Source organism: Malus sylvestris, chromosome 13 (assembly GCF_916048215.2).
Source record: "Malus sylvestris chromosome 13, drMalSylv7.2, whole genome shotgun sequence".
Taxonomy (NCBI): domain Eukaryota; kingdom Viridiplantae; phylum Streptophyta; class Magnoliopsida; order Rosales; family Rosaceae; genus Malus; species Malus sylvestris.
Window position 1 is genome coordinate 1,363,886 of NC_062272.1, and position 18,319 is coordinate 1,382,204.

Below are 18,319 nucleotides of genomic sequence, written 5' to 3' on the forward strand. Positions count from 1 at the left end.
GATTTCAGAAGAAACCACTTTAACCCTTTCCTTGGTCTGCATGCTTTCTTCCATTAGTCGGTTAACTTGGGTAGAGGAGTTTGATTCTTTCTCCATGAAGCATTTTGCCCGGTTAGCCTGTCTATCCGCTCTTTGGTATTGTTCCCTGAGAGCCCGCAAATTCTCGAAGAATGAAAGGAAAGAATCATGCTGAGGCCTGGACAAGCGACCGACTTTGAAAAATTCAGTTATGACCTTCTCAATATCACAAAGAGCCTTAAGACTAAATGACGCGGTGAATTCTTTCTGTGCCCATTCCTGAAAGATTCGCTGTTGCTCTGGGGGCATGGAGGTTGCTGAAGACTGTGTCGAAGATTTCAACCGCGTCTCAAGTCGCCCGAGCGCTTCAAAGAGTTTGGGCAACTTCGTAGAGTCAGAGGATGGGAATGGAGGAGGGTCCGGAGCGACAGTTCCCTCCGTTGAGATAATGCCTATTGAGGGGGCAATCTCTATATGTGTAGTCTGCTTAACTTCAGAGAGGGAAGTGTCAATACCTTCAGAAGATGATTGAGGGTGAGAGCGCTTTGATTTACGGGCTAATGGAGGAGGGGATGTTTCTTTTGGAGCTTGCTGCAAAAGGCCAAAGGATAAGGTCAAGATAAACTGAACACAAGTTGAAGCAAAAGAGGCTCTGGAGAGAAAATACCTACCTGACTCAGCCCCGGAGTTTCAACAGAGAATGTACTAACTCTTTGTTGAGTAGGAGATCCTTCACCACCAACAGGAGAAGAGAAAGTTGCGCCTGAACCTGTGCCTGCAGCCTGGATATATCCAAAGAAAGTAGTGATTGTCAGCAAAAGGTCACTGGAGGAAGAAGCAAGAAGAAAAATTTTCTTGTACCTGAGCCTGATCATGAGGAGGAGAAGGAGGTTCATCAACTGTCGGGCAAGCAAACGCCTGTGAAATGGCAGCATCTGAAGTAACAGGGATCTCAGGAACTATGGGTTCCTTATCCGAGACCACTAGTGAGGGAGGTGGTTCATACACTGGAGACGGCTGCAGGAAACATGAATAGAAGTTAATTGGGTAGCGATGGGTAGAATTTCAATGAGGAAATAACAACTCACCAAAGGATCATCCTCATCCACGAAGTGTAGCATCACTCCTGTGGACGGATCAAATTGAGAAGAAGGGGTCGCATCTAGAGCAGTAGAAGAGGCCATAGATCTCAGAGGAGGTCCCAGACTAGGCAAAGAAGCAGATGCACCAGCCTAGGAAAACAAAATAGAAGAAGAAAAAGGCCTTAGCCATTATATCCATAAATTGGAGAGATATCTAAGAAGTAGGGGGAGAAAAAGTACTTCAGCAGGATTAGTCTGGGAGGAGGAATGATTTTTCTCTCGGATATGGTGTGGAGAAGCCTCGGGTGAAGAGAGTGTTTCCTCTCTTGCAGCCTAAGTCAGAGTAATCAAATTTAGAGTTGTATGAAAGTAAGGAGGTATACAATGAGATCAGCCATACCTCGAGTTCTCGGAGGGCGGTGTTTCGTAATTTTTCGGCCTTTTTAAGCATAGCAGCCCGTAGTGGTTCTTCCTTAGAAGCAAGGATTGGCCTTTTAGATGCTTGAGGTCCTGTTGATCGATAAAAAGGACAATTAGATAAAGGAGAGAGGTAGCAGTTTGAAATAGGAAAAAGAAACGCACTTGATGATTGCTGCTTCTTTCTGCCTGCCTCAGGAACTGGAGCAGATGGGATTGATGATTCAAGAGGAATAGTAATCCTTGCCCGCTTACTCTTTCGATTAAGAACTGGTCGTGTGGTTGCTGGACGAAGTGCAGGATCATGGTTTGAATCTTTAGTCATGGCTGTTTTCTTTCGCTTAGGGGCTTTAGTGATTATCCTGGGTATTCCTTCAGCTCCTGAATCCCCAATGGATTCTGAGATATCCGTCCCCTCCCCAGCTTCTCGTCTCTCAGCCTCTGCGGTAGCACCATGAAGAATTGCAGCATCAGCAGAATCATTCTCTGATTCAATGGCTTCAGATTCTGTATCCACTGGAGCTGCAGAATCAAGCAAAAGTAAGAGAAAATGGACATCAGAGGAAAAACAGAATCAGATGGAAAGAAAGGTACCTATTAGAAGTAACTGGTTTTTCTCTTGAATCATCTCCTTCCAATTTGCAAGCTCGCCCGAGCCAGGATAGGATTTAAGAGAAAGCTGGTTAAAGATGCGATCGTGATTCGCCTTCAAATCTCCTCCATACTTTCTGGTCCATTTATCCTCCCACCAAGATGAAAACAGCCAGGTACATTCAAAATTAAGAACAACGGAATGTCGGGCTGCTTGACTCATTACATCCAAGCTGCGTCGGGCGACTCGGAATGTCACTTCAGTTGGGGTTTGTAACCGGAATGAGGTGCCACAATGGACAGAGTCGAAGAATGGGACAGGTATGGCTTGCCTAAATCCTAACTGCCGGCTGCAGAAGTTAGGATGATACACCTCCAAGCCTCGATCGTATCTATTACCCCGAACCCCCCAGGCCAAGTCTCTTGGTTGAATACAGCTGATAAATTTTTCTCTACAAAAAGGGGTAGCATCCTCACCAGGGGCATCTTGGAAGGCTTGGTCAGAGAACCAAGGGTATCTCCTCAAGATTGACGCACCCCATTCCAAGTTTGATCGAGTCCTGCAGACTCTGAAAAAGTAAAAGCAGGCGAAGGTGGAATGGTCTGTAGGAGGAGCCTCGACTAGAATTCGGGCAGGAGCCACACCCTCTGGAAACTCTAGATTGGCAGCCCGAAATTCTGGAAAATACCATTGCAGCCAGATTTGTATCATCCAGATTGGTCCGTTTAAGTTGGTCTCAAAGGGCTCATCCCGAGTCATTTCAAAAAGAAGGTGATAAAGATGGGAGATAAGAAATGGACCTGTGGCTACATCATCAAAATTATGAAGAACCTCTACCAGGGGGATCCATTCTACCCTTACCCCCTTGGATTTGTTGGGGAAGACATGCTTGTTGAGCCAGTAAAGGAGAAAGTACATATGCTCTTGATCTTTGTCAGCCCGAGGGGAGCCTGCCCCAAAGTTTTCCTTTACAAAATGAATGAATCCTTTAAAGGAGGTACCATAACTCTTGAAAGTGGCGGAGTTGTAGCTCAGAGGAAGGAAGGTGGTAGAAGAACTCGAGCTCCCGGTGGTAGAAGACGGAACCCAATCTTGAGTAACATCTACTGTCTTGCCCAACGGCCTCAATCCGAAGACCTGGGCCATATCGAGAATGGTGGGAGACATGGGACCCATATGAAAATCAAAGGTATTTGTGCCCGTATTCCAAAAGAGGAGAGCAGAATTGAGCAATTCGGGCTTAGGAACAATGGAAGTCTTCGAAAGCATAAGTAGTTCGTAAATACCGTTGCTCATCCATTTTTGCTTGAAGAAGGGTTCTAATTTGTCAACCCACTGGGCCCAGGTAGGATCATTCATCAAGGGAAAGCCTCGACGATGTAATGACCATTTTGAGGAGGAGATGCTTGACCCGACCAAATAGGGATTTGGGGTAAACCAGTTTCCCCTAGGCATGTTGCTTTCCACTACTGAGGGGACCCGAGAAATCCAGGCGGGACCCAATGACTGTACCCCTTGCGTCTCGAAGAATAGTTCAGAATGTAAACCTGCCCGCGGGCGATGCAGCCCGTTGAGTAGACGTCGTAGGGTGGCGATTCTGTCGCCGGACTCGTAGGATGGTGGGGTTTGGCTGGATCCTGAAGCCATTTGATAAAGGTCGAGAAAGAAAAACAAGGAAGATGATAAGGGTGCAACCTTCTCGGGCAACGGAGAGGAATGGTGGGGAGAAGTACGAAAGTTTTTTAATTGCAGAAGGGTTCATTTCTATGGAACACAAAAAATTAAGAAGTTCAATCGCGAGGGATTCGTGGGGTTAATAGAGCGTTTCTTTCAATTAATATTGGCGCCTGGAATTCCAGGTTTAATATCAATTGAAGGGGGCACTGTTTGGGTTAAAACTGAACCTTAGGCCCAAAGATAGTTTTGGCCCAACAGAAGGCCCGGATGAGACTTAGGGAGCAGGAAAAGGACCACTTGCTTACCTACCCAAGGATCAAGTAGTGTAGACTGATCAGACTGCACAGCCCAAAAAGTACTTTATGGTGGCATTGCATGTAATAAAACTGATGAGTCACCACCCTCAGACCGCATTTGGGCAAAGCTGTTTCTACAGGAGGCCAAGCCAAGTCGTCTATAAAAGGAGGAAGAGAAGACAGGATCAAGGACACTCAAACAAACAAACAAATGCAAGCCAAAACTCTGCTCAAAGCCAGATTTGCCTTCCAAACAAAGCTGTAGTCAGCCAAGCCTTCATCCCATTCGGGACCAGCCTTTATCCCCCGCGGGATACCCTCTTCTCCCAACCTTTGTAATAGCTCTGCTACCTTGTTCAAACTTGTTGTAGTATCGATTCACTTTCTCTTTCTCTCTCTCTCTCTCTCTCTCTCTCTCTCTCTAAGCTTTCAGACCTTTGACAAAGCTGCAAAGATAGGGACCTACAAGAAGATCAGCCTTAACTAATAAGGTTTAATCTTGTCCGACCTTCGTGGCTCTGTCTTTGTCTTTTCTTTCTTTAAAAGCCTAGTAATATGTTGTATATTTCCAGTTATATACAAGTTGTTTCTAGCAAAATCATGATGAAAAAGCTTCCTCAATACTTAGATCCGATTTGAATATATCTTCAGTGTTCAAATCAGATCTAAGTCCTAAGCCCGCAGGGCATGTAAATTTGATCAGTTTAAAAGTCCTTGGCCTCAAGGCATAAAAAAGAACTTTATGTGGACTTAACCCATCCACGACAATCCTTGATAAACGAGAAGTCCGAAGTTACTTGGGGCGCAAGTAATCGACCTACCTCTTAGTTTTGTTTCTATTATGTCATGATTATCATAGAACGCTTAAGTATGGATGGATTCTGATATGAAGCCTCAAGGCCTACACCTAAGGCCCCACAAAGGCACCTATTTGGATTCATTATACTCTGCGGTCTAAACTGTCCGAGAGCAGGAACAAACTCTAATGGGAAGCCTCAAGGCCTACACCTAAGGCCCCACAAAGGCACCCATTTGGGTTCGTTCTACTTCTCGGACTCGGATAATCAGAAATATAATAGTGACAAGACTTTCACAATCACGAAGACCTAATATGATATGTCCAAGTACCGGTTTAGTTTAACAGGAAGCCTCAAGGCCTACACCTAAGGCCCCACAAAGGCACCTGTTGTATCTAACACGGTTTCTCGGGCATATGTATATTCACAACTAAAACTTAACATATATCCGACATCTGCCATACTGAAGATGGCAGTGGCACACCTGAGCACCTACAAAGTTAATCTTGATTGTGAGCCTCAAGGCCTATACCTAAGGCCCCACAAAGGCACCATTCAAATTAACTCTGTCCTTCTCTTTCAGCACTGCCCGACGAGTCTTGCCCGAAGAGTCTTGCCCGATCAAGACCTGCCCGACAAGACTTGCCCGACTAAGCCCGATAAGAAAGCAGAAGCCCGACAGCAGCCCTCAACCGGCGCCGACCTCCCAGGGGAGCTGTGTGCTTGTTTGCCAGGAAGTCATCCCCGACGGGTATTCCTGCGACGAACAACCAGGATTGACTTTTTAGTGTAAAAATATAATTTTTTGTTAAAATGAACAGTACCGAGAGCTTTTCGTTAAAGTTCACTTATTTCTTTCTTGTGAAATAAAAATTTATTAATAATTTAAACTTCAATCTAATTACCATTTGATGTCCAACAATTCTCTCTCTTAAAACAAATTATTGAAATCTCATCATTGATTAATAAAAAATTATTGTTCTCTCATGGAGACCATGCTTCATTCTTCTCGTGTTTGGAGTAAAAACCTTTCTCTGAATTCTATTATCAAACCGCTGTTAGGGTTGACTATATGATTAGCATGAGCATTTATCGAATGTGAGAGCTAAAAAGGAATGTGATTGTTCAAGAACAAACGTAAGGGGGCTCTCTAGTTGTTGATCGGAAGTTTCCATTCCACCCACATCTCCCTCCCTCACCACCTAAACCTCCTTGTCACACCTCAACTAGGAGAGATATTTCAATGTGGCGAACATAGACGGAACACTGCATGTCATTATACAATTAGATAGACACTTAAAAGGATAAAACTTTACTCTAATTATATATTAACATGTGTGGCGTACCGCCCACGTTCCAAACACACTGAAAAATCTCTCCTCGACTAGGTCTCCCTCCCAATGTGAGGTGCACCAATTTATTTTTCACCGGGAATACAGGACACAGAGTGTGAGGTGCACCATCCTATTCACCATTTGTGAGTAACGTATTTTACCATACAATTTTATAACTTGAACCGCACATTTACTTAATCATCATTCAAATATCATTTCCACAAACATGTATCTAAGTATCAAATAAACAACAAGAAAAGAGGGGTTTCAGTGACCAACACCGTTAATTTAATTTATACATAACGATTTTTGATTCGATCAACATCCTATACAAATGATCTTTAAATAAAAAGTAAAAAATAAATAAACGACCCTAATTATGAAATTTTCTTTTATTAGAATTGGACAAATCATGTCCTTTTACTTTTCCATATTATAAACACTCGCATCATGTCCTTTTACTTTTCGATATTCTATAAGCACTCGCAAACAAGAATAAAATATAGAAAAGAAAAAGAAAAAACAAGAGCATACTCTGCACTTAAAATCATCTCCAACCTTTAGAGTAAAACCTAAAATTTTTAGTCCAAAAAATTTATGTTTTAACTCACAAACAACTTTTATGCTCTAACCCTTATGGGCTAAAATTTAGCCCCAAATTGTTAAATAATGAATTTAGGCTTTTTTTTTAACTTAACTTTAACAAAAAATTATATAGACTATCCTAAATTAATTTTATGAACATTTTGACCTAAAAATATTTAAATTCCAATAAATATTGAAAAATTACTAAATTGACACATGAAACTCATGACACACTATGGAAGAATATGAAACACATGATAGAGATTGAAAGAATTGTAAATAGGAAGAAATGGTTTTGGAAGATGATAGAAAGAAAAATTGGAAGAATTGTATGAGAAAATTGAGTTTTGTGTGGATGTTTGAGCAAATACCGGTATTGAAAAATCACTAAATTGACACATGAAACTCATGACACACTATGGAAGAATATGAAACACATGATAGGGATTGAAAGAATTGTAAATAGGAAGAAATGGAAATGGGAAGAAATGGTTTTGGAAGATGATAGAAAGAAAATTTGGAAGAATTGTAGGAGAAAAGTGAGTTTTGTGTGGATGTTTGAACAAATACATAGGTATTTATTGAGTTTTTAGGTGAATTTTGAGTTAAATAATTTTTTTAATTATTTTAGCCATTGAATTTAAATTTGGATATTTAGATCTTTTTTTTACCGTTAGATTTAATTATATTATATCTCAGCCGCTGAATTTAATAAATAAATCAATATAAAACAAACAAAAAAAGTTTGAATGTGGACCGTTGGATGAAACAAAAGTCCAACTGATTGTAGCCGCCATATCATAAAAGAGTCGTTGGGCTCAGTTACCCATCAGACATCAGGGCAGACAGCCCCATGTGGGTGAGCCATATTCTCTGGGCTCCACCAAATTTTTTGGGCTAAATCTTGGAGGAAATTTGAGTGTTTTTTTTAGGTTTTAACACTTAACCTAATTTTACAACACGGGTTGAAGAGAAATAGCTAGAGGACGAATAGAAGGAAAAATTTAGAATTTACTCCAAGGTTGGATTTAGTCTAAGCCCACCCCCATTACACCACATGGAGCAGAAGGAGCAGAGTTTCCCATTCAATACTAAATCCCCCAAAAAACATGTACACTACCAAACTCATGACCACCCACTTCCTCCTCTTCCAACTCTCACTCATCTCCCTCCTCTTCCTCTTCCACCCAACACCCACCGGCGGATCCCCGTCCAACGACACAGACTTTATACGTACAAGCTGCGGCACTACGTTGTACCCTGACGTCTGCTATACCTCCCTTTCCCGCTACGCCAGCGCCGTCCAGAACAACTCGGCTCATCTCGCCAAGGTTGCCATCGGCGTCAGCCTCGCCAGGGCCCGGCGCTTACCCGATTACCTCTCCAACATCTCCCGCCAAGCTGACTACGGCGCCGACCCCCGGGCGCCACCCGCCCTCCACGACTGCTTATCCACCATCGGCGACGCCATAGACCAGATTCGTGACTCGCTCAAGCAGATACGCCAGCTAGGTTCCACCAGCCGCGGGTCGTCGTCGTTACGGTTCCAGATGAGCAACGTGCAGACGTGGATGAGCGCCGCGCTTACGAATGAGGAGACCTGTACGGACGGATTTTATAACGTGGCGGAGGGGCCTTTGAAGACCGACGTGTCGAAACGGGTGGAGGATGTGAAGAAGGTAACCAGCAATGCGCTGGCGTTGGTTAACAGAGTTGCTGAGAAGGGCGCACCCTGATCAAATTTGAGCCTCCGTCTCTGGTTTTAGTAGGTTTTCGACCGTTAGAACTTGTAATTAGTAAGTTTGTTAATTGCATTTTACCGTTTATAATTTGTACGTATTTTCTCGCTGAATTGTGTGGATTTCAGCAACATAAACATTAAAAAAGCAAAATGAAGATGTAATTTCAATTACCCTATATGTCATGTGAATTGACAAAGTAAGAACTTAGAACTGACAAATTACCGTGGAAAACTTGCTTTTCATTAGCTCGTTTGATTAAGCGACAACCATCCTCAACTACGTAAATAATCTTTTAAATTTCAGATCGATCGGAAACCTAAAAGTAGATAAACTAACACGTCCATTAATTACTTTTATTTTCCTTTTCGGTTGAAACTTGAAAACCAGATGAAGAAGAGCAGAGGGGAAATCCAAAAGAAAGAAGCTTTCTCAGTCAAATGTATCTTGGCTTTTTAGCTTAAATTGTTCTTTGGGATTTTGGCATAATTTTTTACTTTGATTCTTGACAATAAAAATTCATAGAAGGAGTTTATTCATTGTAAACCATTTTGATCATTGCGTGAAAAATTTGTCCCATTTTGATCATTGCGTGAAAAATTTGTCAATAGACCTGTTAAATCATCACATAAACGACTACATGACCATCTTTACTTAATGAGAATATTGACAGATTTTTCACAAAATCACCAAACTAATTTACGTTGAACAAACTCAAATAACACTTCTACTGTAAAGGACTGAAGTGAAAATAATGCCAATCTAGGGACGATGTTGACAAAAAGCCAATATGTATTTTAGACGGGAAAAGTATGCTTATAACAGCATGATTTGCTGTCACTTAGTTTGGGTTTTGTATTTTGCTGAACCAACATTCTATATTATTAACAACTTTACGAATAAAAAACATGAAGCCAAACTTCCCGCTTAACACTTGTCGATTGTACTTTTATAAACAAACAAATTAATCTTCCATAGTAGATTAATAAATGCTAATTATTGGTTAGAAAGTGGCTTTGAATTATTGACACTAACCAAATCTTAGAAAATCAGTTCATACGTTGGCTGCTTTAATTTAGTAGCCATTGAGCCAATGGTCTGTCGCCCTGTCCAAGATCAAAGACAGAGAATTATATTTTCCCTGATAATTATATGGGCATGCAAATTATTCGTTACATGAATATACACACTTGATTATTCGTCAAAGCTAACATACCAGCTAACATCAATATACATACTCAATTAATTTATCAAGGAAAGGTTGTATAAGAAGAATGTCAAAGAAAGACGGCTTGACTTAGTCAAATTGGCTAGAATAATGCGGTTCGTTGGTTTATCTTCTATGCATTTTTTTTGAGAGTATACGATAATTTTATTGAACAAAGTACTTAAGGAGGATACATATCATGGTCAAGAAGCATTTAAATTTGAATTTTCTCTATTGAATTTACATGAATTTATAGTAGAGTATTGTTTATATATTAAAAAACAACTGAGAAAGAAAGCAAAGAAAAAATGGAGCAGCGCCGTTTATCTTGGCCTAAGTAATAAATATGCACAAATTTAAACTTATGATAGCAGATTTTTAGGCTTAGGTTAAACGCCTTCCGGCTTTCAGAGCTGCCCTTGTCTTGATTTGCATGGAGTGGCTTGAAGGGGGGGGGGGGGCATAGTGTCCAGACGATTGTTTGGCAGGTTTTATGTACAATGTTTGGATTTAGCTTAGCTGAAAGACAAGAACAGCACCTCACGTGAAATAAAAATACAAAGGGAGCTAATAAAAGTTTGAGACACACAACAGAAAGTCAGAAATAGATCACCATCTTGGCGCCCAGAGACAGATCGATTGCTAAGAGTTCACGAGAAGCATTTCGTATTTAAACGATCCATCAACCATCAATGGGACCTGGAAAATTACTAATGTTGCAGCAAATTTGTTGCTGCATAGTAGGATAGAAACTTCTCTACCCGCTAATCTATATCTCGACATTCTATCCATTTGATCACACGAAAGCCAGATGAGAAACATAAAAAGGGATAACAGAGATAGAAGATAGCAGAAAGATATCTCATAGACGCTTTCATATATCCTACTTTCTCTGTGAAAACAATACTTGAACGTACCTTTTGAACAACTTGGAATTAAATAAAAAGTTGTGTTCACCCAAAATTCAAATTTTGTAGACTTTTAAAAATAAATACATATATTAATGCGTCTATGAGAATTGTTTTCATAAAGAGGATCACTAGAAATGACTAATATCGAAATGGTATAAGCTCCTGTGGTACATGTTTGTAAATGGAAGTACAATAAAAATGATGCAAAAATAAAGGTGTACAACAGGCTGAGTCGACCCAAATTTAGTACGATAAAAAGAAGGAATATAAATGAGTAATATTGATATAATATAAACTCCATTGCTAGATGTTTGTAACTATAGTACAATAAAAATGACGAGACAATAAAGGTGCACAAAGGCCGGGTCGGCCAAAATTGGTACAAGCAAGACCAATATAAAGTTGTGCAACGAGTTGGGTCGGCTTAAACCTTGTAGTACAATATAGTTGCTAGCGAGTTTATGAAGACTTATTATAAATGAGCTACATAAGTACGATACAAAATTATTTTGATGGGAGAAATGGCCTTGTACTCGTAGACAAAGTAATAAGAATATTTTTTTTAATTATAATCCAATTATATATGTACACGGTGCATATTTGCTTTTTTCAAATTAATGTGAATTCTGAACTACAATGCTTATTTTGATAAATATAGACCACTGTCAAGGAGTCCTCCAAAACCCACGAGTCTCCACCTAAGAAGTTCTTGTGTAATTTTTTTTGGTATCCACAACATTCATCATCATCCCGACAACTTGACCCTTTCCCAAGTACCAGCACTATCTCCAGAGTTCATGTACTCACCGTAGTAAAGTGTGGACAGACCAACACTTCCATTCCATGGCAACCAACGACAGCATCAACCAACTCGTCCAAAGTACTCTTCAAGATCACCGTCCTCAAGTACTTCCACCATGGCCGACCCAAATACGTCCGAAATGAGCCTTACACAAGTCTTAAATCTTTAGCGGTCGTGACATGGCAATTGTGAATAACGATGTCACTCAGACGTTGAGGCTCATCCCTAGATTGCGCCATCATCACGGTCGCTTGGTTTTTCATTGGTTTTCTCACGTAGGAGCACTTCTACGGTGTTGCCAAAAAAGAAGCCTATTGTGTTGTATATATCACTGTCACAATAGAACTTAATTGGACATACACGTACAACGTGTCTTTATAGCATTTGAAGCTACAACGGTAAAAATTGAGTACATGTTTTTGCAAGGCCAAAATTTGGTCGACCCATTTTTAGGCCCAAACTTTCTCAAAAGATAGGTTGAGCCTGGGGCTTGTTTCCTTCAAGGCTGGGCTAGCCCGACCCAACCCAATTTACGTCTACTTTTTTTAATTTTGATGGTCTGAGACTCTGACACATGTAATGGCATTTATGCATAACCTAGTTGACTTGTTAATGTATTGTATGCATCATGAACACTAGCGTAGGCATATGCATATTTTATATCTTATAGAATTTTAGATTACAATGTTACATATCCTAAAGTTAAGAAATTCATTTATTGTCATGAAGACTAAAGAGTGTTCTTACATTTCTTTTTCTTTTTCTTTCAAACAAATAGCAATGGTCAACTTTCAAAAATTGTACAATGTAGAGGTTTTTTTTATTAAAATAGAGAAAAAGAGCGGTAGTGTTTGTTTTGTTGGGTTTCACAAATGGCTTCAAGTTTTCTGTGGGCGTCAAGGGCTGCTTCCTACCTCAGAATCCAAACCATCCTCAAGGATTTGCTTCTGTTGTGAAGGATTTCAAGTATGCCGACTCTCATGAGTGGGTGAAAGATGATGGAAACTGCGCAACTGTTGGAATAACTGATCATGCCCGAAATCACTTAGGTGATGTGCATGTTGAGTTGTCAGAAGTTGGGGCTGCTGTGAAGCAGCCAAGGCTTTGGAGCAGTCGAAAGTGTCAAGGAAACCAGTGATGTTTACTCTCCTGTCCTGTGTCGGGAAAAGTGATTGAAGTCAATGACGAGCTTAGCAACTCCCCTAGTTTGGTAGGTATCCATATCCAATGTTATTTCTCTACGATCTCAAGCCGACAAGGTTCCTCACTTTGCGAGAGCCATGAAAGAGGGGGAACGTTTATCACACACAGCCTTGCTCCTGCCTTTCAAAGAAGCTGTTTAAACGACTCGAACATCTATGATATTTCTCTACAATGGGTATAATGATTGCATAAAGACCAACTACCAGGTTTCAGTCTACTTTTGCCATCGTTGATGTTATTAGTATTTTACCACTTATAATTTGGGTATCTAAATGAGAAACATGATTTTTTTTTTTTTTTAAAGTGTACAACATATCCATTATTCTTAAAAATAAATTATATACTTCATATGACAATTGATATTAATGTAATTGACACATCGTAGATTTCATTCCTAACAAAAACAAAATTGTTATTTTTAAACGACGAAAGGGTTCATAATGCAAAAAGTTTAGAAGGCCAAAATTTGGTCGACTTATTTTTACCTTTGCCACGTAGTGGCACTCTCACACTCTTAACCAAAGGACAAAAAGTCCTTCTCAACGTCCTTCTGGGCTGAAAAGAGGAAAACCACCAAAGATACTTCTTACATTGTGTATCATTTATGTATTATGATTAAAATGGTCGACATAATTAATATGGCCGACGTTTGAGGAGATATTAGTAAACGTTAGTGTATACATTATAATTTGAATAAAATAGGATGTTAGATATGCACACCAAACATCTTTCACATGCATACCAAAAAAATTTGAGTTGAGGCCAATGACAAGCCGCGTGTACCAAAATTGTAGTTAAGGGTTTTAAGAGTAGAAACTACGTGGTCTATCAAAAGGTGGTCGAGAGTCTACAATTCATGAGGTGTACACCTAATAAACCTGTAAAAGATGAGAATCCATCTTATCCATTCACGAGTCTCTTGGTACATTTGCGTGTGAATATGAAAATTAGATTAGGGTTTTGACAAACTCTTCCTAACTAATATTAGACACAAAATTTACATCTCCATTATTTGGCCCTCTTTGGTACATACGTGTTCATTTTTCGAATAATTACTGACACCAATTACTACAAAGTTGATTTGGATTGATTTTTTTTTTTTAATGACAAACAATGTAAATTTCATTTAAAGAGAAAGCCAATACAAGATAAAGACAACTCCAAAAAAGAGTCCAATATAGCCAACTCCATAAACGAAAACTACAATGAGGAGGCCCAAAGTGAGCAGCCCCTAGCAGCAACCAAACAAAAAAACCTAGACAACCACCTCCACCAAAACAGCCGCACCGCCACCGCAGATCTGTCACCACCACCTATAAGAAGGGCCAAAGAACCAAATGGATGAACGGAAAATGGGGGTAGGCAAGATACCCGTGTTGGGAGCGCTCCCATAATCCTACCAAACAGTGCAAAATGCACTTTAAAAGGGTAGCTGGTAGAAGATTCACGGTGAGGAGCGATATTTGGAGAGGAACAAGGCAAAGAAAATAGATCTAAGATAAATTCAGGAAAGACTGAGACCAAGCTTAGAGTAACCTGAGACACAAAATGCTCAGACATAAAACAAACGAAAGCTAAAAGCAAATAAAGATAATCTAAATTTCCAACCATGGTGGCTTGGAGAGGGAAAAGATGTGGTGGAGTTGGAGGAAAAGGGAGAGATGGGGAAATAGGGAGGAAAGAGAGGAAGAGAAGGGGAGAAAGTAAGGAAACAAGGGTGGAAAAAAGAGAAGAGGACGAAGGGTGAAAATCAGGGAGAGATGGGAGATAGTGATGAAATAGAGGGTGGATGAAACAAGAAAAGAGAGGAGGGCGAAGAGGGAAGGGCTAGGTTGCCGCCGACCTCAAGCCAGAGCTAGAGACCGACAACAGAGAAGGTTTCAGAGGTTTAGGCGCTTTACTTTAGGGGAGGGAGATGGCACAGAGTCATAGGCTGATTTGGATTGATTAATATTTTGTAATAGCTGACTAATTAATTTCAATCACTGTGTGTGTGTGTGTATCAAGGGTGACTCCAAGCCAACAAAGTTCTTGGTTTTGTGAGGATCGGGGGAGGAACGTCTGTCGTATGCAGCTTTACCCTTGCTTTGCAAAAATGATGTTTTCATGACTCGAGCATGTGATATTTTGGTCACAAAAGAGCAACCTTTCAGTTGCGCCAAGAAATATAAACCAGCGCGTTAACTTTCCTCCTTTTCTTGTTGAGGGGTCTTATCCAAGTCCTAAAACGGATAATAAGTTTACTACAAAGTACGTACCAGTGGGGGAATGTCCAAAAGAGCAACCTTAATCAGTCATCGCTGGCAGCAACACAAGTATAAAGACTTACAAAAGAACTTCCGAATGATATACACTAAGGAGCACGAGAGGATTTAAATGCGAAACATTGTGAGTTCCAAATGAAAGCTCTATCCACCAGAGCAATCACTAAAAAACAATAACTTCCATAGCCAAAGTGGCAAGGAATCATCTTCCATCCCCCTTGCTTATATACAGCTGATCATACAAGTACAAACTACAAAGACTCATGACTCCGACCCAATTGTCTGCATATATATTTTAGGCTTCCACCATCTTATATTCTTGTTACCACTTTTTATGTATAATAGAGTTTCATAAATGAGAAATTGTTGTGGCCTAAAAAACTCGCCCCAAGAGATTGAGATTCTCTTCATATCTCACTCTGAAGTCACCGGATTCAACAATTCGGACCATACAAGAGAGAGACGAGGGTGTTGGAGAGAGAGATGAGAGCGTGGTTTTGCGTGTGAGGTAGGCCGTAAAATTTAAATTGAATAGTCCGGATTGCTGAATCAGTTTGCTCTAGAGTGTGAGATTTAGAAGGGATCTCAATCCGCTCCCAAGTGGCATATAGAAACAATAATGATCATGCATAAAGTATAATTACTCCTTTTTTCCCCGACCCCTAGACGTACGTACACCACCCACGTAAGCCCTACAAAAGGCAAGTTGTAGTCTATAAAAAGAGTCCCCATTGGCCCTCTGAAGATCATTACTCAAAATTCAAGCCATGGAGTTCAATGCATATTTTCTTGTCTTCTATTCTCTTCTATTCATGCTGCAGCATAGTTCTTGTAGAATCACTGCACCATGCAGCCAAACCCCACACCCTCAAGTATGCCACCATTATATTAACACTAACCTCTTATCAACCCTAGATTATCAACAAAGGTTTTCATTTCGTGACTTGGTACTTAAAGCCACCATGGAACAAGCCATTAAAGCTCATCAACTTGTCTCGTCCTTGAACTTGAACTCATTGGACGGTGACGATGAGCGAGCCAAGTTGGCCTGTAATGACTGCTTGGAGCTCTACGAGGACACTGTCGACAAGCTCAACCGTTCGATCGGCTCCTCCAATGCCTTCGATGCCAATACATGGTTGAGTGCATCGCTTGCTAATCTAAAGACATGCCAAAATGGTTTCGTCGATTTCAACATTTCTAGTTCTCATTTGCAGTCTTTCCCAAACTATGTCACCCTCTCAAGCAACTTGTCCAAGATGCTTAGCAACTCACTGTCAGTACACAAGGTCTCAACTTTTCCATCAGCTCTACATTTTAGCAAACAAGTTCGTGGAAGACGACGAACTTTGCTTTCAGATGATGGGTTCCCGGAATGGGTTTCAGCCGCCGATCGAAGGTTACTCCAATCGGGAAGTAGTGGACCAAAAGCTGATATGATAGTAGCACAAGACGGGTCTGGAAATTACAAGTCTATTTCTGAGGCTGTGAATTCAGCACACAAGCTACGCAGTGGGGCAACTAAAAGGTTTGTTATACACGTGAAAGCAGGAGTTTACAGAGAAAATGTCGAGATTAAGAAAACAATGAAGAACATCATGTTCATCGGAGATGGTATCGATGCAACGATTGTCACGGGGAATAAAAATAGCCAAGATGGTTCAACCACATATCGCTCTGCTACATTTGGTATGTTTTAAGTTGAAACACTAACAAACTTTGAATAAGTTGAAGGGTTAATTTCGACCAATTTAATTAAGGAGTTTTTGAACTTTAATCCTTGAAGAAGATTAAAATTTAATTAATTAGGTCATGTTCAATGTGAAAAACTACCTTTGCCTTTGAAATGAATGCATGAGTACACAAATTATAAAGCTATTTACTAAATCTTCCTTTTCTTTTTAACTAACTTTTTTCATTTCTTGACAAGATTTAAACTTGTAAAGATAACCTAGCTAATTACATGCCACGTGAATAGTTACAAGTTTATCTCCTAGTATACATCTAATCATTCACAAAATCAATAAACCGTGCACTTAAATCTCAGGGGTTACCGGGGAAGGCTTCATTGCTCAAGACATGACATTTGAAAACACAGCCGGACCACAGAAGCATCAAGCCGTGGCACTCCGCTCCAGCTCCGATCACTCAGTCTTCTACCGTTGCAGCTTCAAGGGTTACCAAGACACCTTATACGTGCATTCCCAACGCCAATTCTACCGCGACTGTGACATACACGGCACGGTCGACTTCATCTGCGGCGACGCTACGGCTGTGCTCCAAAACTGCAACATCTACGCGAGGAAACCAATGAGCAACCAAATAAACACCATAACGGCGCAATCTAGGACCGACCCTAATGAAAACACAGGCATTGTTATCCATAACTCGCGAATCACGGCTGCACAAGATTTGAGACCTGTACAAGGTTCGTTCAAGACCTATTTGGGTAGGCCGTGGAAAAAGTATTCTAGGACGGTAATTATGAAGAGTAATCTAGATGGGTTGATCGACCCTGCAGGTTGGTTTCCGTGGAGTGGAAGCTTTGCCCTCTCCACACTTTATTACGGGGAGTACATGAACTCCGGCGCTGGGGCTGGTACGGGAGGGAGGGTCAACTGGCCTGGTTATCGTGTAATAAGGAGTGCGACGGAGGCCGGGAAGTTCACGGTTGGGAACTTGTTGGCCGGAGATTCGTGGATTCCGGGGACTGGAGTCCCATTTACAACTGGCCTGTGATAATGCATGCATGTGGTTGTGGAGAGTTGTTTGACTTAGTAGAGAGGGGGACTTGCCACACACTTGCGTAACTTTGGTGGGGGTCTATGGTGACCTAAAGTGAAAATTGTCACAGCTTGTGTTAGTTTCCTTTTGGAAGTGGATATCTGGAGAGTTGCCTTTATCTTTTTTTGTGAATGCATATGCATATGTATTTTCAAACTCTAGATGTATGTTATCACGTGATGTTATTAATTTATACGTTGTCACATGATTTTATTAACTTAGGTGTGGTAATATGAGTCAATGATATTGTGCCATAGACGTATTGAAAATTTGAAACGAATCTTTGGAAGCACACTTGGCAAATATTATTGATGCCTAAAGAAATATCATAAAAAGTAATCACGTAAATCTTGGGCGAATAAGTTATGACATGGACCAATTTGATGAAATTGGTTACTAATCGAGCTGCTCACGAGTAGAGCATTACAGGCGCTGATTGTAGCTATTATTATGCCACATGTCGCGCTTCGTTGATAAATCCGTCAAACTTTCCTTTCAAGATGCTGACATAGGTTTGCTTGAATAGATATTGCAATTATGAACCCATGTCAGCATCTTGAACGGGAAGTTTAGCAGATTTCACAAGTTAGGTCAAAATGAAAATGATTTTC

General features: G+C 40.6%; 2 protein-coding genes and 2 pseudogenes across 2 annotated transcripts; 3 read left to right on the plus strand and 1 right to left on the minus strand.

The window, feature by feature from the left end:
• Positions 1–470: 470 nt before the first annotated feature.
• On the minus strand, positions 471–1,202 carry LOC126596672 (uncharacterized; annotated as a pseudogene).
• A 6,580-nt stretch (positions 1,203–7,782) lies between these two features.
• Positions 7,783–8,710, plus strand: LOC126596668 (21 kDa protein-like). Its single transcript, XM_050263337.1, has one exon. The coding sequence runs from the start codon at positions 7,908–7,910 to the stop codon at positions 8,532–8,534; it is 627 nt and encodes a 208-aa protein (XP_050119294.1). The 5' UTR covers positions 7,783–7,907; the 3' UTR covers positions 8,535–8,710.
• Positions 8,711–12,317: 3,607 nt separating this feature from the next.
• Positions 12,318–14,005, plus strand: LOC126596708 (glycine cleavage system H protein 2, mitochondrial-like; annotated as a pseudogene).
• A 1,620-nt stretch (positions 14,006–15,625) lies between these two features.
• On the plus strand, positions 15,626–17,925 carry LOC126596661 (pectinesterase-like). The gene is made up of 2 exons (XM_050263324.1): positions 15,626–16,613; positions 16,972–17,925. The coding sequence occupies exons 1-2, from the start codon at positions 15,692–15,694 to the stop codon at positions 17,661–17,663; spliced, it is 1,614 nt and encodes a 537-aa protein (XP_050119281.1). The 5' UTR covers positions 15,626–15,691; the 3' UTR covers positions 17,664–17,925.
• Positions 17,926–18,319: the final 394 nt, after the last annotated feature.

What these genes read in the sequence shown, in the direction of transcription:
- LOC126596668 (XM_050263337.1), top strand. Translation starts at nt 7,908, where the DNA reads ATGTACACTACCAAACTCATGACCACCCACTTCCTCCTCTTCCAACTC.
- LOC126596661 (XM_050263324.1), top strand. Translation starts at nt 15,692, where the DNA reads ATGGAGTTCAATGCATATTTTCTTGTCTTCTATTCTCTTCTATTCATG. An exon ending in ATATCGCTCTGCTACATTTG is followed by an intron (nt 16,614 to 16,971) that starts GTATGTTTTAAG and finishes CTTAAATCTCAG; the next exon opens with GGGTTACCGGGGAAGGCTTC.